The sequence below is a fragment of the Bombyx mori genome, chromosome 12 (genome assembly GCF_030269925.1).
Source record: "Bombyx mori chromosome 12, ASM3026992v2".
Lineage (NCBI taxonomy): Eukaryota > Metazoa > Arthropoda > Insecta > Lepidoptera > Bombycidae > Bombyx > Bombyx mori.
This window is the reverse complement of record NC_085118.1, coordinates 17,451,540-17,479,376: the sequence shown is the minus strand read 5'-3', so window position 1 is coordinate 17,479,376 and position 27,837 is coordinate 17,451,540. Positions and strand designations below refer to the sequence as shown.

At 44.2% G+C, this 27,837-nt stretch overlaps 1 protein-coding gene and 1 long non-coding RNA gene across 4 annotated transcripts; one reads left to right on the top strand and one right to left on the bottom strand.

Moving 5' to 3' along the window:
* Window positions 1-19: 19 nt before the first annotated feature.
* On the bottom strand, window positions 20-27,837 carry Sir-3 (sid-1-related gene3). 3 transcript variants are annotated; one of them, NM_001113265.1, is given in 20 exon segments: window positions 22-39; window positions 41-45; window positions 47-237; window positions 494-681; window positions 1,609-1,723; window positions 2,357-2,473; window positions 3,303-3,425; window positions 4,651-4,768; window positions 10,932-11,114; window positions 11,918-12,079; window positions 12,374-12,615; window positions 14,009-14,161; window positions 16,853-17,009; window positions 17,459-17,638; window positions 17,781-17,864; window positions 18,479-18,589; window positions 20,242-20,498; window positions 22,142-22,238; window positions 22,485-22,554; window positions 24,649-24,879. In NM_001113265.1, coding segments are annotated over 20 exon segments (2,634 nt in total). In that variant the 5' UTR covers window positions 24,723-24,879; the 3' UTR covers window positions 22-32.
* On the top strand, window positions 10,459-21,031 carry LOC110385326 (uncharacterized). The gene is made up of 5 exons (XR_009974555.1): window positions 10,459-10,824; window positions 10,914-11,121; window positions 11,889-12,131; window positions 14,776-17,701; window positions 17,783-21,031. It is a non-coding gene; the product is annotated as an uncharacterized LOC110385326 (long non-coding RNA).

Below are 27,837 nucleotides of genomic sequence, written 5' to 3'. Positions count from 1 at the left end.
TAGAAATAAAAGATACAAACAATAAAAAATAGTTATATTAAATTCAAAAGACGGCAATCTCTGTCCGTTTGACGGCGGAGAGTCCGTCGTCCCAGGTGAGCATGACGTTGAAGGTGAAGTAGAGCGCGGCGGCCGACAGCATGTGCCACAGGTCGTGCGAGTCGTAGAACTGCAGCACGCGGCACTCGTGGTTGCGGTGCCGGGACCGCGCCGGCGTCGCCGACCAGTCCGTGCTGCCTGCGCACGACCGCACTCATGCTACTTTATGTCAGTGAATACAATATACAATAATATACCGATGCGGCGGCCGGTATGTCGGTAGATCAATAGCAGCAACCTTTCATGGTAAAAAGATATTAGTTTTAGTTAATACATATACTTAGCTGGTTTGTTATATCCTGCACATTTTGTGTACGTTACTTTTTACAATAAAGCAATGCACTCTTCCGCCACTGTACTCTTATACATACATAAAGTTTAATAAATATATTACCGGAAGTAAAAAAGTAGAGAGCTGGCACCCAGCAGGCGGCCGCCGCGGCCAAGAAGCACCAGGAGTACCAGCGGATGCGCTCCCCGTGCAGCAGCTTCATCAGCACGTAGAACACGATGTACAGCAGCGTGTTGCACAGTAGCACGTTCAGCAGGTGGGTCGCTATGTCCCCCGCATGGGTCAGGAGCCTGCCGGAGCACATGGTGCGGTTGGCGAGGGGGCAGGATCCTCGCGCTAGCAGGCAAGTCGACAAACTTAGCTCTGCGAATTGGCACGTCGTCCTGTCCATCTGCCGCCGCCATTGTTGGCGTGTCCAGAGAGATGAGAGTGAGAGTGTGTGTTTGTTATTGCGTTAAATGGTCAAATAATATGAACGTCAGGTTTATAGTATTCATCAAAGCCCATAGTGATGTCGCCAGCCGTCACGTCGTCACCATGACGTCTGCTCCACTTCATCGAATACTTTACGGCGGACATTATGCCGCATTGTGCCGCCGGCGGTAAACCTTGTAATTGCGCAGTTTTCTAAATTATGTTAATTTGTTTACATATTGCGATCTCATTACTTTACCAACATTAAAATCGTTTTTGAGACCGTGTTAAGTAAATATTTCCTTCGAGAGACTGTTAGGTACCTGCCCGCGGGCAGGACGAAAGCCCCAAGAAGACCCCGTGAGGGCCGACTGTCGAGGTTTGAAGCTGTTTTAATCCTAATGGTTTGAGGATTCGTATACAATCAGCATCTTCATTCCTTTTATCTGATTATTGCAGCCGCATTGAAGCAGCGCGCTTGTATACTAAATGATTTCACTTAGGTACACATCTATCTCACAACGTCCGCTACTGAACGTGTTAGATTAAGGTAGCAGCAGTGGCCTCTCTGCGCCGATCGGACGGCACCAGGCTGCGGGCCGGGGAAGGGTTACGCTCAGCTCTAGACCCCGCAGGAAGCAGCCTGTCCCATTGATCCTATTCAGTACCGCGTTCCTTTTCGCAGACAAATTATACGGTGACTCATCCCCAAGATGGCCGCGACTGCCCCTATTGACCCACTAGCACGTAGGTAATTTGGTTGCCGAAACAAAAAAATAAAGGTAATAGAGCAGTGAGATCACCCGTAGATGGCGAAGCCCCAGTTGGCGGCGTTGGCGATGAGCAGCATGACCAGCCGCGGCGTGTACAGCGGCCGCGCCCGCAGGCCCCGCGCCGCCACCGCCAGGCTCGACTTCTCTGCGCACACACACACACATGGCAGGCGGTCGCGGGACAACATGGCGTACGAGATGCTCAGGACACAGTCCTCTATTACTTCGTCGCTGCTGGAGACGAACCGCCAGCTGCTAAGCTAGTCCATGAGACCTATAGATTGGGCAGCGTCCACACGTGGTGTCGCCTATTGTACATACTTTCCTCATGCTCAAGAATGATTTCCGTATGAAGGAATAATATAATATTTTAAAAATAAAATTATCCAAACGTTCATAATTACTGGTGATAGGACATCTTGTGAGGCCACACGTGAAGGTGCCACCGCCGCGGTTAGTTCTGCCGCGAGCAGTTGTAACGCGTTCCGATTTGAAGGACGGGATAATTGTCATACTGTACAATTGAATCTTAACAATTACGCAAAGTATAGTTATCGCTAATTTGCCCCCATCTTGAGACGCGTGTCTCATATTCCGGTCGGCGGTCGGAGTACCCCGGTGTAATACACAGACAATGCCATTCTCCAACGTATCCCACAGTCGCTCGTGCCGACATCCGCGCGAGCATCGGAGCGGTGTCGTTCTAGGACGAAGCCATAGGACCTTTATATGAAATCAATTCCTAAGAAGTACATTCTAAAAATAGCAAGCTCGTTACCGAGACGAAACTGTCCGACGTAGTAGATGCGCAGGGACAGCAGCAGGAACGTGAACACATGCAGCACAGTGAACACGCTCCAGAACAGCGGCCCCCCGCCCAGCACGCCCCACACCACTGCAACACGCGCATGTTTTGATTTTTTTTTCCTACCCAGCTGAGAGCTTTGATAGGCTATTTCAGCGTAACCTTAACTAGTAGGTGAGCTCACAGGGCTCAAAACTGACGACATTGCTAACACGAACCCTAGCAAGAGCCGTGCTTCGCAGAATCTACCACCGGATCGGAAACGCGACCCACTGAGAAGATCTCCGACGAGAAACTCAATGGACTGTGTCTGAGGGTTAATTTACTCGTCGAGCCCTTCGTCTCAAGCGACGGGTTGGACGAGAGCGATGACTGGGGCTTGAGGTACCTAAAAACACCGTTAGTGGATCGGGAGGATCCGAGATGACGTGTTTTGGGCGACGTCGACTGCTTTCCATTCTTTCCGCAGGATCGGGAATGTAGTTACCGGCGGCCACGATGAGAGGGTTCTCGTGTCGTGCCGCTTTGTCGAAGTGGGCGCGCACGTACTGTACTCGCGCAGATACTGTTAGCAACATGACTACGTCACTTGCAGGCACCGAGAGAGATCGACGCCACGGGGCATACCGCTAATGTGAGCGTCGCAGGCTAATACAAATTTTGTATGAAGCGATATTATTATGTTCTGAGGCACTTGTTCCTCAATTTACCAGGGAAAATGGGACTTTAATTTTAAATTAAATAGAATTCAATATATATTTTAAATTAAATAGAATTCAATATATATCTGTACCCGATTAAGGAGCCTGACGCGGCACATTTTTAAAGTAGCAGCACTGTGATGTTTACGTTTAGTTGTATTTGCGCAGGTGCAGAAGTTTTGTAGGTGTTAATGTTGAATGATGAGGTGGGCCCTTACCGAGCGCGATGAAGACGGCGAGCACCCCGAAGGTGGCGTGCGCCCGCGCGTTGATGTCGGGGTGTCGCGACTGGTAGATCTTCACCATGCACAGCACCGCCAGCACGTACATGAAGGCCGTGTCTGAAGACACACATCACGTATTCAACTACATGTTTTTAAGGAACTGGCCCTCAACAGAAAACATGAAGTCCTCATTTCGCTGTCCGTCTGTTTGTCTCTCTATTCAACTACATAGTTGAACCAAATTCTTGTCTAGTTAAAAATATTGATAACATAAGGTCTACGGCGCAAAGAATTATTAAATATCTCAATCTTCTAACTCAATGCAAACAAAAGCAAAAAATAACAAATAACAAAAAACACACAGCTACATTTTTACTCCTAAAAATCTATAGGGCACTTTCTCTTGACCTAGAATAATAAAATTTGGTGAGAGGCTAAATCTTATAGCACAGGTAAAAGGAAAAGTCTCAAAATAATATATCTATAGTAAATAAATTAAATAAATTTATTAATAGGTAGGTAATTTCGGTAGGCAGCGGCTTGGCTCTGCCCCTAACATTGCTGAAGTCCATGGGCGACGGTAACCACTCACCATCAGGTGGGCCGTATGCTCGTCTACATACAAGGGCAATAAAAAATAAATAAATAATAAACTCATAGATAAATATTTGAAACCTTAGTAACTAGCTAATATAATACTGGCTGTTCTAACAGAGACAATATCAAAAGTACGCTCTTTCCAAATTTAAAAGACAGAAAAAGTAGCTTTTTGACAAGAGCTTAGGATAGACGGTTTGCTTTTGGAAGGCCTTTGTAAAAAAATTTACGATGTAATCGTATTGTATGCCTTTATAAATAATGCCATCTGTCAACAAATAGCAGAAACGAATATCAAAACAACTAGTACTGTCGGGAACGTTCTCGATAATTGTAGACTCTCTCTCTCTCTCCCTCTTTCTCGCTCTAATATTTAACTCCTTCTTTTTTCCCTCTGTCCACGGATGTCCACTGCTAGACATAGGCCTCCTCTAAGGTTCGCCACAGTGACAGCCGGATCCAGCGAGTCCCCGCGACTTTTAGCCGGTCGGCTGCTGGTCGGTGGCGCACCCACCCGCGCTGCGCTTTCCGGTACGCAGTCGTCGTTGATATTTAACTCAATCGACGATATTAGAAGGCATCCCCCTGAAAGATTGAATTCTACGCATCAGTCTGAATAAATATTGCATTCCAAAAATTTTAATGACTTTCTGTGTCTGTCCTCTCTGCTGAACTTCGTTCAATGATACGTGGCATGTGCAGAGTTGTAGAGTTAGTGCGAGCGAGGAGGTTCCAAAGTGCATACCGAACTGGAAGTTGAGGCTGTTGGGACAGACGTGGTAGCTGGCGGAGAGCAGCGCCACCACCATCATGGCAGCGCCCAGGGACGACAGCAGTCCGTAGTGCGCCGGGATACCGTACTCCTGCACAACAGTGTCGATGCGTCACAATGGTTTGACGCCGCACAACCGTCCGGCTTGTTTGTATCACACGTCATCATTTATAGTATTTATTATCCGAACAAAAACAGTTTCACTGTAAAAAATTGCGCCAAGTCCACGTTTATAAAACTCATCTCAATAACATTTGCACTTTACAAAAAAAGAAGACTTCAATAGCTTTCATTCTCTACAAAAATATGTGAAATACAAAAAAATACCAAGAAACCGTCATAAAGATGAAAAAATTAAAAAAAAATTGTTGAAAATTTAAAAATAAAAAAATAAAAATTTTATCGTGCTTGGCGCGCGTCATTGAGTACCCCAAAATTTTCAGGATAAATGAACATCCTTTCAATGTTTAGAAATTTATAAGTAGGTCAACCTATGAAATGCATAAATGTAATTAATGAATTATTATTTCATAATAAGTTTTACAAAAGTTAAGTAAAATCGACATCTCATACGTATGTTATTTGAATTTTTTTCATTTCCCACTCATCTTTTATGATTTGAACTAAACACCCTCTCGTGTTCGCTTATACAAATACAAACTACTTACGAGTCGATACGTATGTATACGTTGGCTTCAAAACATTTGAAAAAATTCTCAAAGATGTTTTTCAAAGGGTAGAAAAGAATATTAAAGTTTCAGCTGAATCTAAAGGGGTCGGACGCAAAAGTGGTCGATTTGGCATATAATAGCCCATAGGTATATAGTGAGAGCTGTTGAAAATTACCGTAGTTCTGTCTCAATTTCTCATAAAACGCTAACAAGAGCGAAAAAGACAACCTGGGTAACTTTTTCAGCTTTCACTGTATATTAAAGCAAAATGGTTTTTTTCTCGGGTTGAAATTCTTCCGAAAAATTTTGGGGTACTCAATGACGCGCGCCAAGCACGATAAAATTTTTATTTTTTTATTTTTAAATTTTCAACAATTTTTTTTTAATTTTTTCATCTTTATGACGGTTTCTTGGTATTTTTTTGTATTTCACATATTTTTGTAGAGAATGAAAGCTATTGAAGTCTTCTTTTTTTGTAAAGTGCAAATGTTATTGAGATGAGTTTTATAAACGTGGACTTGGCGCAATTTTTTACAGTGAAACTGTTTTTGTTCGGATTTCATATCTTTTTGTTAAGTATTATTTTTTGCTCATTTATTACTTAATAAAAATAAATTATAAATAGTCACTCAGCTTAAAAGCTAATGAAACGCTCAATTAATTAGTGTTTTAATGTTAGGTGCCCGACTGGCATGAGACTCTCGGGTTGTCAGTTCCGGTATCGACCGGGGACGCGTGTATTCCGCTTCAAAGTCTGGCGCGCACTAATTGGGGGTGCGAATGATGCAACAGATGCGCGGGCGCGGGTAGCGCGGGGTGGGTCGTCGCGGCACGGACCTGAGTCACATTCTCTTTGGCTGCTGTTGCCCCGCGAAACGGAACGCTGCGTTACATACTCCCCCTCCAAGTTGGGAACGCGTCCCGAGTCCAACTTGGGACTGTTAGTCTGAAGACGCGGCCTTCCTCTCTGCCTCTTTGGCATAATTGGATCCGTACTTGAATTTGACGGAGAGTGGGTTAAATCCGCGGTGTGATACTTGCCGATGACATTGTTTGACAAGTCTGCTATGAAGTACGTTGTAGGACTAACTATCTTTACTACGCGATACGGGCCATCCCGTCGTGGCATGAACTTACGTGTTACACCCCTAGACGCATAAGCAAGCCATAACGAAGGAAATACTCTTCCAGTAGGACTCGGGAGCAAGCCACGGCGGTGGCATCAACAAGTGCGTAGAGTTCTACCCATCTTGTAGCTACATCCTCTACCAGGAGTACCCATCGCTCCCCTGCTCTCCTTCTGGCAGTGGCCCGAACAAATCGATTGCGAGAACCTCTCCTCGCTGTTGAAGCACAGGAGTGAGCCTATACGGCGGTACCAATATAGGCGGATGATCACCGGTATCAATGTGGTGCTCGGCGTAAAGGGTTGGGGCTCCCCCCACCCTAAAGATGTCTCCATTCTCCTGCAATAAATGTGATAGCTGCTGCCGTTCATCGGAGCCAAGCATAGAACCCTTATCATCACGCAGGAAGTCAGCAGTAGAAGCAAACATGCATGGCTTAGGGCACTCATATTCAATTGGATAGGTAACCCGTTTTCCTGAAAAATGCCAAGTGGATGAAGCAAAGTCAAGCACAATACCTGCTGCCACCAAAAAATCCATGCCAAGCAAAGTTTCATTATTTTGAGCATCTGGAAAAACAGTAAATTCAAGGGTTACTGACCTTTCGGGACTTACCCTTACTTCAAGAGTAGTGAGCAAAACTCGGCGGGTGCGCGCGGAACCGTCTGCAAGCCTCACCCGACGCCTGGTTTCCTCACACGGATGGTTATGCTTTAACAGCAATTCATAAAGCAACGCTACTCTTAGCTCCCGTATCCAACAAAGCATTACCTCGTATACCTAACATTTGAACACTTAAAATTGGTCTTAACCTAACCTGGTGCTCAGTAGAGTTACTCTGGGCAACACTTTTCACATTAGAATTAATTGTCGAAAAATGTCCGACGTTTTCCATGGTCACCCTATTTTCGTTCATCATGGTCACCCTATCGCGGCCACTTGGTACCTCGGAATAACTATGTTTTGGTTCGGTACCACTCGAGTAACGCATCAGGGGCCTATTCCTAGAACTAATATTATTGTTTATATTATGATTAAGTCTAGAATAATTTTGAAGTCTAACCTTGTTATCAGTACCGAAAAAGCGCGGAGGAAGAATCGCCTTAAAATCGGTAGGATAATAATTATTTTCATTATCAACAAAACATTGTTTACGATTATTAATATAAATGGACGACTTTACGGTGTTTGAAGTGCAAGCTGTATGCAACGAGCTGTCGCGATGAATAGAGTTCACTGAACTTGACAGCTGTGTATTTACTTTACCAATAGGTAAATCGGATGTGACTGATCGGGTCCGTGCAGCGTCGACGGCGTAATAACTTGCGTTACACTTTGTACACTGAGACCGAGTAACACCTTTGGTACCACACCCGTAACGCGAGGATACAGCTTGCGTATTTTCGTTGTCGAATTTCGTTTTTGACGCTAATTTTAAACACTCATCACGAATATGTCCGTACTTTTTGCAATAAACACAGAACAGTCTTTTAACAATCGACGTAGATGATACATTATCAGTGTTCGTGTAGCGAGGCGCGGGGACTCGAACGGTGCTCGGCGCAGCGCTGTCGTCGCGTGGCGGGCCGCCAGCGGCGCCCGAGTTGAATATTTTCCGCGGCGTCATCCGCGCCGAAGTCGAAGCACCGGCGGCCTACGGTACTACCCGATGAACGTGGCGTCGCTCGCTGAGGATGATGAATAAATTCAGGCGGACTGGTCTCGTAGATGGAGTCCTCGATATGGCGCGTTTTCTTTAATAACGTGTCGTATGAAGTTACTTCGTCTCTTCTTAATCTTTTACGAACACGACGGTGTAGAAGGCCGTAAAGCATATCAATTTGAACTTTCTCACTAAGGTCACCAGGTGGGAGTCGAGCTAGTAGGGCTCGTGCTCTGGCAACGAAGATCTCCGTCTTCTCTCTTTGTCCTTGCGACATTTTGAAGAGCTCTAAGTAGACTCGATGGGGCGGTCTGCAATCACCGAAAGCGCTTCGTAACGATGATAAAGCGTCGTCCCAGGAAGTGATGCTAGCTTTAACGCCTTGCCACCACACGGCTGCATTTCCGGTTAGTAACATCGGGAATCCTCGTAACGCGATGGCGTGTCCTACGTCAGCACAATCTTTGTATGATTCGACCGCGTCAAGGAAACCGTCGAGTGAGTCGCCGGGCGCTCCGCTGAACCGCGCCGTGCATGACGCGAAGTTCCCAGAATGGTGAGCGGGCGTCGAGGAAGGCGGCGATGTCGGCTCCGACGTCGGTGTTGCTGATGATTCGAGTTGAGTTTTATGCTCAAAAACTCGGTCGAGTAGGCGTTCGAATGCTGCCATTTGACTTTCTTGTAATGACGCCATGTTGTTTGCGGTAAATGTTGGCGTCGGTCCCGCGGTTGAACCAATTTCTTCTTCAACGTCTTGAAAATCGGATTGACGCCGTGACTGACGACGAGTACGTGTCGTAATTACGTAGATTCACTCCGAAATACTAGTTAAAGGGCCCGCGCTTGGGCTGCCAGTTTAATGTTAGGTGCCCGACTGGCATGAGACTCGGGTTGTCAGTTCCGGTATCGACCGGGGACGCGTGTATTTCGCTTCAAAGTCTGGCGCGCACTAATTGCCATAATTGGGGGTGCGAATGATGCAACAGATGCGCGGGCGCGGGTAGCGCGGGATGGGTCGTCGGGCACGGACCTGAGTCACATTCCCTTTGGCTGCTGTTGCCCCGCGAAACGGAACGCTGCGTTACAGTGTAATAATAATCAACATCAACTTTTACAAATTTAAACCGAATTAAATTTTGTTTCAAATGTGAAGGGTAGATGACGCTGTTCTTAATTATTTCAGAATTTAAAATTAAAATCTGAAAGCCTTGAAACATCAATCCGCATAAATGTAATTTAAAAACTACAGTAAGAGGCTTAAATAAAAAGCTGAACTTAACTCAGCCTTAATTAGAATTTTCATCGGAATTCAGTAGTAAAGTTCAAGTTATTTTGATGAAATCAAAACCGAAATATTCATAGCATCTTAAACAATCACCTACGAATAAATATTAGTTATTATATTATTTATTATTCGTAGACAATCACAACGGTTTTATAGTTTTGGGAAGGGATTTTTTGTAACGCCATCTCGTAAAGTATTTCGGTATTACATTACAAAACAAAATTGTTTCTCCAACAGTAACAACAGTACTTGCTTCGGCAGTACTTAAACTAAAATACTAACAGTAACAACATTAACGTTATTTAATGTATAAACCGTTCAATAAGAACTGCAAACTATCCCCTTGAAGCTACAGTTTATGTAGGAATAATGACTTTTTGGCGGGAACGCGAGGTGTGAAGTTGTGTGATTTGTTTTAATTTGTCTATTTAGTGTTTTATTCGGGTTTAAATGTGTAATAATACTGGTTTATTAACTGTTTAATATCTGTGAAAGTGCACAAACGTGGGAAAATGAAACAAAGCCGCTGTACGTAACTTCTCGGTTTCCTCCAAAAAGTCCACTGAGATCTTAGTAAATGACCACCACCATTTTACTGAGATTATATTTCATTCCATATCATCTCATCTCATTTCATTTCATCCCTTTTGATTAATGTCTCAAATTAATCATCTTCATTTCATTTCACTCCATAATATCACATTTCATTTCACTCCATAATATCATTTTTCATAAAAATATGAATATAAATTAAAATAAGACATGACTTAAAGGTCTCAGTTACCAGGTCATAAAATCCATTACAAATAGGAATAATTCCAGCGCACCCTGGCGGCCGTAGATTACCATTCTCGAATATTTATAGTCTGTGGCATGTCACTTTTTACATCGAAAAAAGTCAGGATCGAAATTTTTGAGCGAGCCATAGTTTGTGGTGATAAAATTAATAATTTCAAGTAGATTAATTGTTGTAATTGATATAACTAGTTAATATCAGTAAAATAAAGTTGTGAGTGATTGATATAATATACAATTTAGGAACCAGAAGTACCGTAGAATTAAATAAAATTTCGCAACCTCAAAAAACTGTTCTGCTCACAGTAAACACAGTCGGTAGTCTGGCGCTCCGTTTACAACGGGATTTTTGAACGGAACTTGGCGCCAGATTCTACCGAATCTGTGGATAGCGCAGATGGCTGCCCGCGCCGTGGCCCGCCTGATTGCCGCTATTCACAATGAGGCATTAGGTCGAAATCTACATTTTATTGCTAGCCTCACGCGGGACGCACTACAGCTCCGCGGCAGGGATATAATGCTGACAGCCACTCCTGCGGGCTCATCACAAGCCCTTCCGCCATCGGCGACGGACGTAGCTTCTGTCCGCACCACTTCTCAATTGTGGTTAAATTATAAACATATTCCTTTTTTTAAACATTTTCTGGACAACTGTCGTTATTATGTATGTAAACGTTTGACATGTTTCGTGGTAGAATGACGTAAAGTGGAACCTCATGTCGTGGCGCCCGCTTCCTGTTCCGCTTCCTGCGCTGCAGCTGCAGCATGAAGAGCGCGCCGAGCAGCAGGTAGCCGAGGTTCGAGAACACGTGGTTGAAGTCGGACAGCCCGCCCGCCGGGTGCGCGCACAGGAAGTTGTAGTAGCACATGTCCAGCGACCCCGATATGTTCAGCATCTGACGAGTGAGCCCACTTGTATGGCGCATGCTAGATCATCTGCACGCTTAGTAGCGGAAACCACCGGAAAGTAGTGTCCATCTAGTGTTAGAATCTGAGCTACTCATATTCCATCACGCTTGGGAATAAATTTCATTTTAGTATTTTCCTCGTGTGGACTATAACGTCAATGTCAACTACAACGGAAATGCCGCCACTCACTTTGAGGCAAGAGTTTTCAGGTCTCATACAATGGTCTCATACAGGCAGTACAATGGCTACCCCACCCTTCAAACCGAAGCGCATTACTGCTTCACGGCAGAAATAGGCAGGGCGTAGAACTCGCTGTAATCGACTGAATCGAGTGAACTAACCCATAAACACAGACCCCTGAGTTTTTCGTCGGATCTTTTCAGTGAGTGGTAGACCCTACGAAGCACTGCTCTTACTAGGGTTAGTGTTAGCAACGCCTCCAAGTTTGAACCCAAAGAGCTCACCTAGACGTTAGGGTAACTCTGGCATTTACTGGTGGACCTCTCGTGAGTCCGCACGGGTAGGTATCGCCGCCCCGCCTATTTCTGCCGTGAAGCAGTAATGCGTTTCGGTTTGAAGGGTGAGGCAGCCGTTGTAACTATACTGAGACCTTAGAACTTATATCTCAAGGTATGTGGAGCGTTTACGTTGTAGATGTCTATGGGTTCCAGTAACCACTTAACACCAGGTGGGCTAAGAGCTTGTCCACACATCTAGGCAATAAAAAAAAAACAGCCTCTCAAGGCTATCAGCTTAAGTAGGAATAAATAAGAAAAAAAAGAGGACGTACCACCTGGAAGGCGGCGACGAACTGCAGCACGGGCAGTGCGTAGAACACGGCCACGGTGTAGAGCGTGTGCAGGTAGCGGTCCGAGCGCGCCCGCAGCACGCGCCGCCCGCGCCGCGCCAGCGCCGCCACGTGCAGCCGCGCCGGCAGACCGAACGGACGACTCTGCAGAGCACAGTACATCTGGACCCACGGTTCTATCCAACACGCCCTACCAGTAAGTGAAGCGGGAGTTCCATGCATCGTAGGTAAGACAGCGGTTTTTTCACTACAGTTGTAGCTTAGTTCGAAAGGTGCACAACGAAGACTTCGTTGTAATATCTGTGCTCTTTGGTAATCACTTAGCGTCCAGGAGGTCTGCGAGTTCTTCCGCCCATCTACGCATTAGTTTTCCAGAACATGACTTTTCACGTCCCCCTAAAGTTAGAGAAGGAAGAGAGAAGAAGCAATGATCCTTACCGTTTCCTCCTGTACCGTGCTCCGTTCTATGGCGTCGCCTTCCGTGACGGCTCCATTGGCTCGGTCCGGGGGCGAGGCTGCTCCGTGATTACCGGGGGTCCCGGGAGACGTAGTGGGGTTAGCGGCAGAGGACGATGCGGTGGGATTGGCGATCATATTGTTTGTGATCGTGTCGTTTGTGACGGCAGGAGACTCCTCCTCCGAATCTGTATCACTTGCATCACTGCTGTCAAATGTTGCATCTGAAATGCGTTATTTTTTTTATTGTGGAATGTACTCTTTAAAAGCCCCTTCTACGAAAATTTATGGATATTATATCTGGTTTGGAGAGTACGAAGGATGACGCAAAACAGTAAACCCTAGCTATGAGGTCGAGAGTTGTGTAGGAGCAGCGGGGACGTGTGATTGACTGAGACTGACCGGAGTTCGCGAGCTTCTTCGCCCTTGTGTCCAGTTCCTCACAGTACACATCTGCAGTAATGCTGGTGTCATTTGGTAAGAAGCTATGATGAATTATACCGGCACTTTTTTGGGGCTTGTAAATTTCCTTAGCTTGGTTCAAGCTTTTTCGAATTCCTTTTATTTTATTATAACTAGCGCTACAGTAGGTCTGCAGTGCACAGACAGTGTAATTATCATCTGCATTACGCTTAATTATAATTTACGAGTATAAAATACTGATATAGAATAGTCTTATGGAAAAAAGTATACGGATCAAAGATTTAAGCCAGCAGTATTCACTTCATAATTTTTTATTGAGGCAAGTTCATAGCTAAAGACCGATTGTATTTAATGACGATCGAAAGAAGTCGGCTGGAAGCCGTATTTGGTGAATGAGGTGGTTACTACATGGTATTTGTTTTTGGACAAAAATTCATTCAGAATGATGTTCTTGTGCGAGGGCGCATTATCATCATGAAAAACCCAAGACTTTTCTTTCCTCAAATGTGATCTTTTGTGTCGAACTTTAACGCCACATAACGCTCAAATATTTATTAGAATTCTTCATTTATCGTTAGATCTTTCGAGAAGAATTCCGAGTGCACAAACCCCGCGACAGTCAAAGAAAACACTCAACACGATTTTGACTTTGATCAATTTGTCGTGGTTTTTTTCGGTTTCGGTTCAGTTGGAAGGCGCCTCTCCGAAGACTGTTGGCTAGTTTCCATGTGTAACTCGTAAACCCGCGTCTCGTCACCAGTGCAATGTCAATGCATTTCATGAATCTTGTGTCGGAATTGAATCGTTCCAAATATGTCCTCAGCGACTCCTTGTGTGGTTGAGTTTTTGAAGAAAATTCAAGCGTTTTAGTACTAGCGGAGCGGCAATATGTTTCAAACAAAGTGATTATTTAAATGGTACGGATCGACTTGCGAGAGAGAAAGCTCGGCGGCTATCTCTTACAAATTTGAATGCAAATGCAAAATTTAAGACAGTCTCTTTCTTCGATGTTTTTGTCCATTATCAAATTCGCAATACACACTAAATGTGATATAAACAAGAACAGCACTGTAGCAATCCAAATAGCAGATGCAACTCAAACTCCGCGCCAAAATAGAAAACAGTTGTGCCAACCTAACGGCAACCACAACGACAGCAAAGAGCACTGAGAATGCAAGTATACAGCGCACTCACCGGAGCCGCGCCGCCGCCGCGCGGTCCGCACGGGCGTGCCCGCATCGCTCGTCACGCCGGTCACGCTCGTCACGCCGGTCACGCTCGTCACGCCGGTCTCGGCAGTCACGCCGGTCACACTGACGCCTTCCGACAACGCTCCGCTCTCAGACTCTGTAGACGCCAAGTTATCTTAGTCGTAGTAGTCGTCTCGTTAGTAGTAAAAGATAGTCTATCTAGACGATGTGCGACCCACCTGATTTATGGACATTACCACATGAATGTAACCACTAGCTCAACTTAGGTCCCAATAGGATAGTAAATACAAAAACAGCGGAATCTCAACATTGCCGTCCTTTAGATCATGACGACTTCGGACTTATTAAAGTGGTGACTGATGACCACGACGCGAGGCACGTCCGCACTGAGGTGCGGGCACAGCCGTGGACAACGTTCACACCGTCCGAGAGCTCAGATAATTAAGAACAAAGAGTTACCTTGCGGCAGAAATGTTTTTTTTATTTATTGCTTAGATGGGTGGACGAGCTCACAGCCCACCTGGTTTTAAGTCGTTACTGAAGCCCATAGACATCTACGACGTAAATGCGCCACCCACCTTGAGATATAAGTTCTAAGGTCTCAAGTGTACTGAGTAGAAGAACGCTGCTGCAGTGGTACCCATTAATGCAATGTACCTACATATTTCAAGAAGTCTTACTCTCTGATTTCAGAGGCTACTTATTTTTAAATGTTATATTCTATCGTTAATGCTATGAATATTATTTCAGGTGCGCTGAGGCGCCTGCATACCGGCTGTCCCACAAAGAGTACATCGAGCCGAAACTGTAGACAGCGTTCCATCAGAATAATTGACTCGACAAAAGAAAAAAAGTTCCCAGTAAATAGTTTCGTAATAAAGAGTACTTGAACATGACGAACAAACCATTCTTCGGCCATCCTTTGAATTATATTACACAAGGTATCGTATTAAGGTTATTATTATTATTAGTATTGTGATTTTCTTCATTTTTCGACCTTAAATCAAAATTTTCTTGTAATAGGGAATGCTGTGTATAAGAGAAACGACCTAGCTCTCTTTGTCCTTTCCCTCTCCCCGCGCTCGTCGAGTGGATCGCGAGACGCTCGGTCTATTTTCTCACTCTCGCTCTTCCTAAATTGTATCCTGTCTGTCTAGCCGCAATGAATCTGTCGCGAGTTAAATTTTACTCTCAATGCGCCTAAATAAGTTTCACTTCAAAAAATAACGCAGGCTACGAGTAAGTCCGAAGTAAACGATTTTCTCCGCTCAATAGGCATTGTCCTGGCGATATCGCTTTCATTAAGTCCTCTTTGGAACGTGATGAACCATCTGTATCATCTAGGTCAAGGAAAATGGAACAGACTCTGAGTTTGCAAGAGCTAAGTTTCGTCGCGCGTGTTACTTAATTAATTAGTCGAAATCTAACTCCAATCGGAGTAGGCCGCGTACCTACATGCGTCAAATTATAGTTACATATACTTGTTTCAAAGATAGGATAGAAAGCAAGATTGCAATGGAGACTCGACCTCATTTCACAAGTAGGTGGTGGTATACATGTTATAATATCTATGAGTTGCGGTGCGATAATCACGTAAAATCAGGTGCGCCGTATGCTCAACAACTAATGTACAGCAGTAAATTAATAATAACAGTCCTAGTTCCGCTACACAAATTCAGCCAAGACTCAGGCCTTTGAAGGGCTGCGGCAGTCGCTCCGAATGTGTCTTCTTTTGTCTTTGCAATAAAGAAGTAATATAATAACATGTTCAAGTTTGCAGAAGCTTTTGAGCCTTGTGAACCTAGTGATATGATTGTATTTTGCTGTATTCTTTGTTTGAAATAAGTTGAAAGCCTTTGTTATAATTTTGTTCTGACGCATGAACCGAATGAACGACGCAATGGTACTTTTGTTGTACAAAGTCAAGGCTCTCATAGAACAGTTGAAGCAATTATTATTTTTTTCCTACCTATGATGATAGCCTTGAGAGGTTATTTCAGTTTCACCCTAATGTGTAGGTGAGCTCACGGGGCTCAAACCGGAGTGGTGCTAACACTGGCCCTGGCAAGAGCAGTGCTTCGCAGAATCTACCGCCGGATCGGAAACGCGACCCACTGAGAAGATCCTGGCGAGAAACTCAGTGGGCTGTGTCTATGGGTTAATTTGCTCGTCGAGCCCTTCGTCGCAAGCGACGGATTCGACGAGGACGGTGACCGGTGCTTGAGATACCTAAAAGCACCGTTAATGGATCGGGAGGATCCGTAATGACGCGTTTTGGGCAACGTCGACTGTTTACCATTCGGTCTACAGGATTGGGTATGTAGTTTCCAGCGGCTACGACAAGAGGATTCTCCTGTCGTGCCGCTTTCTCAAAGTGTGAAGCAATTAGGTAATAATTTAGTTATTGTATGAAATTACTAATTATTGTCAGAACGCTTCTTCAAAAAAGCGACGCGACACGATAGCCCTCATATTGTGATTTCCTAAACTTATATGCTCGACCCAGATGACGGAGCGACGCCAAGCACATCCTATTTTATCCTCCCGATCCACTCTCGGTGCCGTCTGACCTGCAGCCCAGCCCATAAATGAAACCCACTGAGTTTCTCGCCAGATCTCTGCAGTGGGTCGCGATTTCGATCCGGTGATAGATTTAGCAAAGCGCTGCTCTCGTTAGGGCTAGTGTTAGCAAGTCGTCCCAGGTTGAGCTCTGTGAGTTCACTTAGCAAACCCCTTCGGCTACGAACGAACACGTAGAGGAACACATTACAGAGGTCACGTTTTGGCCCGGTGTACTGTAGTGGGACCGCGCGGGGTGCGTGCGTACTGTGCGCGTCGGCGAGCACGGCCCGCGGCGCCGTGAGCCGCGCGCAGGCGGGCCAGCGCTGCGCCAGCACCAGCGCCGCGAACCCCGCGTAGAACAGCAGGAACACCGCCACCGTCACGCCCGCGCCCACCATGTACTGCGCCCGGGACAGCGACGCCTGCACACCAACATCTTACTTCTAATCACCTACTGCACGTTTCGCTATTTTGGGCCAGAACAGAGAGTCTACAAGACACTCATCAAATTTTGAACGAATCTTTTAGCGCTCACTAAGACAAAGAGAGAAGAACAAAGTGACAGGCCCGGGCGGACAATTACTTGTCCGTCCTTGCTTACGCAAGCCTCTTGAATCTCTTTCAATAGTTTTAATTATGACTACACGATGTTCTCTATAGAATTCAATCATGTCAGGTTCATTTCTGATTCTGGCATTGCTGAAGTCCATGGGCGACGGTAACCATTCACCATCAGGTGGGCCGTATGCCCGTCTGCCTACAAAGGCAATAAAAAAAAAAAAAAAAAAAAAAAATTTTCTCAAATTTTCGTCGATTTAAAGATGCAAGAACAGAAAAGTTATCTATTTGTTGTGAGAATGAGTGATTGTACCCTAACGGTCAGCGTGAAGGTCTTCTGCCGCAGAGTGGCCGGGGGGGAGGGGCGGTCAGTGTGGGCCCAGAGGGCGGCCTCCAGCAGCCAGTCGTCCTCGGGGGCCGGCTCGCCGGAGCACGCCGCGTCGTCGGGCCGCACCAGCGACACCACGTAGAACCCCATCGGGTACAGGCTGCGCTGTCAACGCACGACAAGAACTCTTTTCGATGACGCGGAACATCTCAAGGATCGAAGTGACGAGTTACAAATCTTTCGGTTTTTTAGTTAATTAAATGGATTGTATTGAATCGATGTTTACGAACTGTATTGTGGTTCTTACAGAGAGCTGCACGGCGCCGGAGCGCATGACGGTCATCCTGAGGGTCGTCAGGTCGATGTCCTCGATGGTCTCCGCCAACGGACACTGAAGGAGAAAAACAAAACGCGTCTTCAAAATAAAATAATAATAATGAAAAACTCAGGTCATGTTGACGTAACCTTACTGTTGTTGAAAAATGCACGAGTTGAGCGAATTTATTTACATTTGGGGCTATATTTACCAAACGAGGTCAGAGCATCCTCCCTAGATACTACCCACTCTATACAATCAACTTCAGAACGCTAGTTTTAAAATAATACAATTTGTACCAAAAATGTTTGCAGATCATCATTAGCAACGTGTGCGTGTATGCGTTCTGACCCGAGCAAACATTACACAGAGTATCACGTACTATTGTAATCACGAAATTAAAAACAACTATAGATCCAAAGCCATTTCTAAAGATCAATACATGCATGTTCGGGTGCATGTTGGACGTCAGCGCCGGTGCTTCGAAAGACATTTTATGTATACAATTTTATTAGACCTCACAAGCTTTATTAATTGTTCAACTTTTTCTAATGCGAGAGCTTTTCTTCGTTCAACTTTTTTTAAAGAGAAACAAAAAACTTACTTTCCACACCGGGCCGACGTACAATGTGCGCCTGAGCTAAAACGTACGGACAATCACACCCACCGACCACAAACATAAGATCTACCGTGTATCTCTGCACGGAGATGGTCGCGCACACCTCGTCCTCCGACTCCACGATCAGTCGGACGCTGTTCTGTCCCGGAATGAAGTCATAGTAGTTTACCGCAGGACCAGTCTGAAATATTATTTATTAATTCTCAAGTGAAGGTAGTGCTCAATAAGTCAAGCAGTCTGTTCAATATTCATAGCTTTGTTTGATTTACAGCTCATGTTAGTGCATGAGAGCAGACACCGATGTACCTAAAAGTCGAAAGTACAGCAGACGCAATGCGATACTTGTCGGTCATATTGGAAATATATAGGAGGTGGCTTTGAGGTATTTTTTAGGATAGGAAGGCTTGATGCAACGCCACCTTACGAGAAAAGAACATTTTCCTTCGTTGGCAAGTCTACCCCATATAGTCTGCAGAGGCTGAATGCGGTGCGATCACGGAGTCACTTCACGTGTCGGAGTTCTGCAGAATAACTCCCATTTTCCCTGACCTTTTTGCTCTAAGTTATCGGTTAACGTAGAGATTGAACAGTAACGCGGACCGGACGGACCCTTGCGAAGCTCCAAACAAGATTGGGCGCAAACAGAAACGAATTTACTTGACCCGATACTGAAATTAATGATTGGATGAGAACTCTCGTGAAGTGTTGTGCAAATCGTTGTAATTGTTGTAACTTTGCTGAACGCCTACACAACATTAAAGAAAGCGACTCCCGTGTAAACGATTTTGGGTCTGTTAAGAAATACTTGAACGAGATCCGTGATGTGGTGCACAAGTGTTTGAAGTGGAACCCAGTCGTCGTGGCCTAAAGGATACGACGTCCGATGCATTCGTTTTGAACGATGTAACGGTTTTTGAATCCCGCAGGCGCGTATCAATTTTTCTAATGAAATACGTATCTGGCAAATGTTCACGATTGACTTCCACGGTGAAGGAATAACATCGTGTAATCAAAATCAAACCCGCAAAATTATAATTTACGTAATTACTGGTGGTAGGACCTCTTGTGAGTCCGCACAAATAGGTACCACCACCCTGCCTATTTCTGCCGTGAAGCAGTAATGCATTTCGGTTTGAAGGGTGGGGCATCCGTTGTAACTATACTAAGACCTTAGAACTTAAGTATATCTCAAGATGGGTGGCGGCGTTTACCCTGTAGACGTCTAAGGGCTCCCGTAACCACTTAACACCTACACTACTCGTCCATGGGAATGCTCTGGGAGGAGACGAATCCCCGAGGCGCTTGCAGATCAGATACTCGTATATTTGTTTATTAGAGACATGAGGCTAGTCTGACGGTGGGCTTAGGTGCTATTTTGATTTGCAGAGTTTGTAAATGCCCATAATGTCTATTACTTACTTACTTACGTAGGGTTTTAGGGGAGTTCTACGTTCGAACCATAAGGAATAGCTCTGGCTGTTCGGGGCTCGCGGATTTAATACAAGAACGAGTATGTAACTCTAATTTTCTATGTCATCGAATGCCGGAGGTCGGTCGGTCGGCGTGTGCGAGGAGACACAACGGCGGCCGCGTCGGGCCCGGAGGTCTGAGACAATTCTACGATGATTTTAGATAACGCTATGAAGCTCGCAACCTTGTTTCGGTTGGCTACGAATCATAAACCTGGATCGATCGGTTTTTTGCTCGTAAACGATCTTTAACGTCGTCAGGCAGTTTGAGGCGGTGAAGGACTAATCGTTTTTATAACCTTTTCACATATAGCGGGAGAATGTGTGAGCTTGGGCCGAATTATAAAGGGCAGAGACTTAGTACCTGTGTCGCGGTGACGGTGGTGCGGGCCTGGAAGCCGAGCAGCCAGTCCCTGGCGGGTGCGGCTCGCAGCGTGACGGTGAGGGGCGCGGCGCAGGCGGACGCGAGGTGCAGGGTGAAGCCGCGCTGCGAGCCCGCGCCCTCGCACTCGGACGGCGCCCCCACCGCGTCCGTCGGGGAGCCATCCCAGCACAGCGTGCGCTCCAGCTCAGACATCAGCATCGATCCGGACTGGTACGGGAGCTGCCATGTTGTCGCTCCTGCGTCATCAACAAACTGTGAAACTAGATCAACTCTCGTCTCTGTCTCTCTTCGTCGACTATTATTAGAATATCATAGTTGTTTGTTTGTTAAAAAGCACCCACAATTATATAAATCGTGTGGCGAGTACTGTCAATTTAATACAAGATACCCTACTAAACTAATGTTACCAAGTATAAATACTCGTTACTACCATACAAACTGTTATCCTATGACTATCAGAATATTTAATAAGATACCAAACAGCATAAGAGATCTTCCACTAACTCAATTTAAAAGAAAATTATATTTATGGCTGATAGATAAGGCTTATTATAGTGTGCAAGAATTTTTAAATGATAAGTGTTGTACATAATAAAATATTAGAATAAGAAGTGATAGAATGTAAAAATAGATAGATTTAGTAAATTTTGTGTTATAATTAATATAAAAATAAATTAAATTTTCGCATGCCTAAACAGGCGAAATATATGAAGCTATGTCCTATATCTTATAAACTATATTTCTGGCGAATAAAGATTTTCTTTCTTTCTTTCTTTCTTATCAGAGGACGATCTGCACTGTCACACAGCTCGTAAGTGTTTATGGTAATTCTGTATATTGACTGGTGTATATTCGTATTGCATCCGCACATAGGACATACCTACCTATAGCGAGTTGTAGAAATAAAGTACAAACTTGTAATTTATTTCTACAACGCGCTATCGTTGGGTTCCTTGAATAAATATTTAAAGGTTATCAATATCTAATAAAATGTTGTCACTCGCTTAATGCGTGATTTACTATAGTTTTTCACCAACTACGAGTAAGGAGGGGACAAAGTTTGGGACGAAATTTAATGCAGTCGAATGCAGAATATTAGACGTTCCAACTTGTAGCTAAATATATACATTTATTAATTATCAGGGTCATGTGCGAAGTGTAATTGCACTCATCGCCCAATCATACCAAAATCCAATGTCGATCATGTATACATTATTTATTTTCGTATTTATCTACTATAAATTCAAACATTTTGGTTTTATATGTCAGCAAGAGAATGAGTAGTTAAATAATAAGTTAAAATTTAAACCGCCAGATAATTATTTCTTAAATGTAATTGACCACAAAACTCGAGCTAAACCACCCAACTACATACTTTACTTTTCTTGAAATACTCTCAAAAGTAATACGAGTAGGTAGTGACGTTTGTGTTGTCGAGTAACTTCATTCAAACCAACATTATCAATGCAGCGGATTCATTATGATTGAGGGAGTTTTTCTTAAAAAGGCGATGAATGGTCATGCACTGCTGTCGATTACAATGGATATAACAGTATATGATCGACACAACGCCCGCTTGGTTGTTGTCTTTTCGACATCATTTGAATGTACATATGTATATAACGTTTACAAAATTACATATTCAAAAAATATGAATAATCCAAACAATCGTTGAAGCAAGTTGAGGTAACACTCTCGTATGTATCTTTAAAACATCTAGATATAAGATGAACGTTATTGTATGTTGATGCGTGTTGCTACCAACGACGCTAGGAGCCTCCGCACTCTGCTCTAATGATTGCGTAGCAGCGCAGTTTGATCTATCTAATGTTTGATTTCTTGTTGTAATTGTAATGTAATATCGACCGATTGATATTACCTGTTTTAGTTCTGGCGGTGAGCAGTAGCGGCCGAGAGGTGTCCCCGCCGACGCTGCGCACCCACAACCGACTCGGGAACTCTGCTTGATCTTCGTTCTGGGTAGAGATACTTATTATTCCTACTTTAGAGTGTATACGAAATATTGCCCTCCTCCTGCCGCGTTGCGGTTTGTAGCGCGATACAATCGAGACTTCGGCCTCAAGTCTCACGATGGTTGGCGGCATTATATGTGATGTCCATGGGCTCCGATAATCGTTTAATGTGGTCAGTAATCGGTGTGCTGTAAGTCTGTATCCACCTGTTTTCAGAAAATATTTTTAGAATGTAACATCTTCACTCACCGGCACAAACTGTAGAATGAACTCTATGGATGGCGTCACCACCAACGTGTACTCTTCTTCGAGGTTTAATCTGGAGTGACGTGAACATTAACTTAACTTAAATAAAAGACAATGTGAACGCGGCTTCCTACATTGAGAGATAAGTACAAAGTATCACGCCTGTGACGCTGTTGAAGCCGGAACGCATGACTGCATCGCGATACAAATAAGCAAAATAAAGCATATTATTATTATACAAATAAGCGTGACTTACACGTGCGGTAACAATACGAACTATCAACAGTAATTACGAAAATATTGAAATTTTGATTTTTTACACAATATCAGTCCTTGATCGTGCCAGTCGGTCGTGAGCACATGTAAAGTAGCTACGTAATTCCTTGATACCAATGGCACCAATCGTCACTTCATTGTGAGACTCTTACATCAGCGCAGTTGCATCGCTTGATACGAACACATCGTGTAGGTACCACATCGTGTTCTTATTCCCTGCCTATTCGCTGGTAGCATAAAGGGCTATTCCAACTACACGCGGACGGGGTCGTTTATACCACAACAACTTCTATACAATGCTCTGACTGGAATTTGATTTTGAACAGTCTTATCTAGAAACTCTTAAACTTTATTTTCAACTCCATGTCATCTTGGAAGTAAGCATAGCGTGGTAAACAGCTCTCGAACTAAATCGCTATTCAGTCCTGGATAGCAAGTAGCAGTACTACCGCCCCCTCAAACATCACGGTTAACGGATATCTCCGTCAAATTCATTTCACATTTCGTTAAGGGTAATGTGTATTTTGACATTAACATCATAATCAAAATAATGTTTCTAAATACCCAGTTTCTAATATATGTAATAGTCGTGTAGTCAACATTCGGAGTATAGGCAGGTGGCAGCGGCTAGATCTCTTATTCAGTTCCTAGCGGTTACCAGGAACACTGCTCACGGCAAAATCTTAGTGAATAAATAAAACAGTTCTTATTTGTGACCGCGATTTTTTTGTGAATTTCCAACAATATCTGTTTTGTTTTCCTGTCGCAATAATACATTACTGTAAACACGGAACATTCGTCCGAGCCACGCCCAGTTCTGTGCAAAAGTTTAGTCATTAAATACCTACCTACTTTTAAATGTGTGTGTGTGTTAGTCTTTGTGTGTGTGTTTGTGGATAATTTGCTATAATTTATGGTTTTAAAGTATTTACTATATACGTAAATAGCTATGTCATGATGATTTTTGTAGCCCACAAACAAATACTCCGGTTTAATATTAGTTTTGATAGACAGTTAAGGAAAGACGGCATTTACAATTAATACGTATATTGGGAAGAGCTAAAAAGATATTTACAAATAATAAATTTAACTTATCGGCTCTGCTGAGTCGATGACTTCGACAACTTCGACGGTTTGCCCAACTTTGGCTAAGGCCTCCTCTATTAGAACGGATTTAGTGTTTTTATATACAGTAGGTAAATACGTAAATACGTGCTCAGCTATGTAAATGTGAATTCATGCTGATCATTTCCAATCGTCACTGAAATGACTTTCACTAGCGAGGAATCATAATATGAAGCACCAAGCTACACCACTGTGCATGCTGAAGTCGGAGTTCAGTTCCTAATCGATAGTTTTGCATTTCGCTATTAAATAATCTTGTTTAAATGAAATCGAAATGCCGGTGCCGAGTTGACTATCAGTGTTGATTCCCAGTGTGTTTGTACTGCGCGAGTGACATGTGTTGAGTTTTGGGTGTGCGGTGGCCTAAAATATTACCTACCACCGCGCTTCCTCCCGTCGCCGTGGTGGCGTCTAACTACTAATCAACTTTGGAATTGACCGGAGAATAAACAGCAGTTCTCTAAGTACTGTACTCGCACATTGCCTATACGAGCAGTTACCATCATTCTGACTATTTCTGCCGCGAAGCATGCGTTGTGATTTGAAGGACGGAGCAGCCGTTACACAATACAGGTGGGGCTTCGACCTCATGTCTGAAGCTGGGTCGCGAATATACCTAAATTATATCCACGGGTGTATTGTTACGAATGTTAGCCTAACCTATAAACTAGAGTTGCTGACTGCTTTGTATTTGCTGTGGCAGTTTCAAGAGTAGCAGACAGCACTGGTCTAGAAAGGCCTGGCTTCACGTTCCCTGGGTACTCACATTCTCTGCTCGACGGTGATGTTGCTTGCGAGGACTACGCTCACGCACAAGGCTAGGGCGCACCACGAGATCATCGCTGCATCGCGCACGCTACTAACCACATCCGTCAATACTAATACACATTCCAAGAGTCACTGGATGAGTACTTGGGAATTCGGCGTTCGCAGAATCAGGCTTGCGCGTTATCAGTACGCCGACACCACTATCAAGTTTTGGAATACATCGATAACTAGCGCGACCTGTATCACTCGCCCCGTGAATCAGTCTACTTATCGGATAAATGTACCAGATTTGATACGATAAGAAACGGCTACAGCACTGGTCGGCGCGACTGGTGGCGGAGCCTCGCGGCGAGCGTGCGTCCCGGTGCTGCGCTTGCAATGCTTTAATAGACGTATGTAATTGTGGAATTAAGTGCGTATTTAAAGCTTATCAAATTCACAACTAATATTTGTGTTTTTAGGAATCTAAATTTAACTTGTATTACGTACCTTTCTGAGTATGAAGTACCGCAGGGTGTGCGAGGAGACAGGGGAAGGGGGTACTGGGGGTCAAGGACTGTCCACTTGCTAAGCGGCGTGATGTCGTCGTGTGTCGTGTGTCGTGTGTCATGTGTCGTCGAAGACGTGTACTCCAAGACAAGACAATACTAATCTGGTCTTGATTTGCATCTTGTTGAGTTAACTCACTTATTATATATTAGTACCTAAGTAATAACAATATAGGTACATGACAATCTGTATTAGTTCCTTGTCACTGTGGTGACGTAAGCCTGGTGGATGTACAATGTCGGTTGTGACCCACATACACACTGATAACCTTCTTGTTCACAATTAATGAAAAATCGTCGTAAATCAAAATTTTATTTGATTATTCAAATATTAATTTCAATGGGTAATTGAGATAGCGTGAGCTTTGATGTTGAAATAGCAATTTTTTCCGCCACAAAGCTATAGGAAGCTGAGAATTTGTGTTGCAATTCGGAGGGAAGCCAATCTGCAAATCTTCTAATGAGGGCCACGCGTATGATTTGTAACAATACTTCTAGTACCTACTATCCGGTTCGGGTTCATCTTGTTAAATTTCATACTGTTAATTTACAACTCTGTATTTATTATATCATAAGCGATCTTGGTAGATAGTTCAAGGCCACCCATGTTTAGACCGCAAGGGTGAAGTCACAGGCGTTACGTAGGTGTCGAAATTTCAAACTTTTTAGGCAAATACTCGGATGTACTATAATGAAGATAAGACTAGCGCGTTCATCCTTATCTAAGCAAAGCTTTTTTTATTTATTTTTTTGCTTATATGGGTGGACGAATTCACAGCCCAAAAGCTCATTTTCGAGCAGCATAAGAATCTTAATCACATCAAATTGTGGAGTGCCTTTTGATTTGAAGGACGAAAATAAATTGATCTTTATTTGAAAAAATTCGTTAAAGGTACTAATAAACAATTTTCAAATTTTTCCATATACCTGCGCTATAACTTTTCTCAGCGTATTTCACAACTTTAGGTCGATAGTAGATATAGGCAGGTGTTAATAAGTTCACCGGGAGCCAAACGAGCTTTGGTTGAGAAGGTCGAGACTAACTTCGACTCGAAACCTACACCCGTCCCTGTCGCACGGACAGACGGGAATCGCTCAGAATTATATATAGGTATATGAACATGGCTTTTGAATTCCAATTATCACCCAACAATCAACAATAAGACACGTGGATTCAAATTTAGTCGTGATTTACAGGGATTGACAGGGCACTATCATAAGAATCGTCACTGCAACATTCCCAGTACAGTTTAATGAATTCCAAATAACAATACATTTTTATAGTTCAGTAATTTCACAAGGTCGTTGCGCGCTGACGTGCCGCTCCGTGCCGCGTAGGGACGAGAGAACCAACGCTTCGATACCCACGGTTTACTTATAACTTGGTTTCAGCGGTAGAGTAACTGCTGTATCATTGCTTAGCACGAACCTTTGATATTTATTTTAAGAAAACTTTTATGTTTAGCTTTAAAAGACAAATAATACCTTTCTAATGTGTCAGGTAGAGGCAAAAATAACACAACGTGTCAAGAGATTAAACCCCAACAATATAACTGTATTGAAGACGAATATCCAAATGTTATTGTTCGGTCTATCCGAGGGTGATTAGTTAAATAAACTACCCACCGCTAACTTTTAGTGAAGTTTGAAAACATTGCTCGTGCGGACCTTAGCTTTAGTACAAATATCTCTATCCGAGAGCGGACAAGGGGATGCTAGCTACCTCGAAGTCAAATCGGGACGGGAAGGACAGAGTGGAGCTCAAACGACATCCGCCGATGATGGTGGAGACGCTCACCAATTGGACCCACTACATCGCAGCCATCACGAAACGCCTTCAGAGCTCGCTTTGTGCGTCGAATGGGGACATACTGTCGTATTCTGCCGCCGTCGATGGAGAACTACAGGCTGGTCCAAGTCTACCTTACTTAGATTATTGTCTTGCTAGAACCCGTAAAGGATAGGCGAAAGGTCTCCAACTATCGACTGGTTACCTTACTATTGCACGGGGACAAGTTGTTTGAGATGTTTCTCCTGACTGAATATCGTCGTATATTTTCCTCAGGCCGGAGCAAGTCGGCTTTAGGACCGGCCAACCAACAACTCTGTAACTGAACCGCGTTCTGCACCACTTTCTGGATCGGCGCAACTCGGAACAATACACTCGATATTGAGGCCTTTGACCGTGTGTGACACGAGGGGCTGCTTCACAACCAGCGGGACGCGGGGCTACCGCTCTGGTCGTAGATCTGGTGTTAAGTGGTTACCGGAGCCCAAACACATCTACAATGTAAATACTGCCATCTACTTGGAGATATTTCTAAAGTCTCAGTACAGTACAGTGGCTCCCCCACCCTTCAAACCGAAACGCATTACTGCTTCACGGCAGAAATAGGCAGGATGGTGGAACCTACCCATGCGAACTCACCAGACGTCCTACCACCAATAGCCTTGTCGCCGTCCCAGTGGGCGAGGTTACAGGCCCAGGAAAATCGTTCCCTCCGTACTATTATCGGGGCAAGGCGGTACATCAGGAACGACGTTATCGCCCGCGACTTGGGTGTGGAGTTCGTCGGTAGACTCGCCTGCAACATGTACGAGCCGAAAACGGTCCCCATAAGCATCTCCACAACATTGTC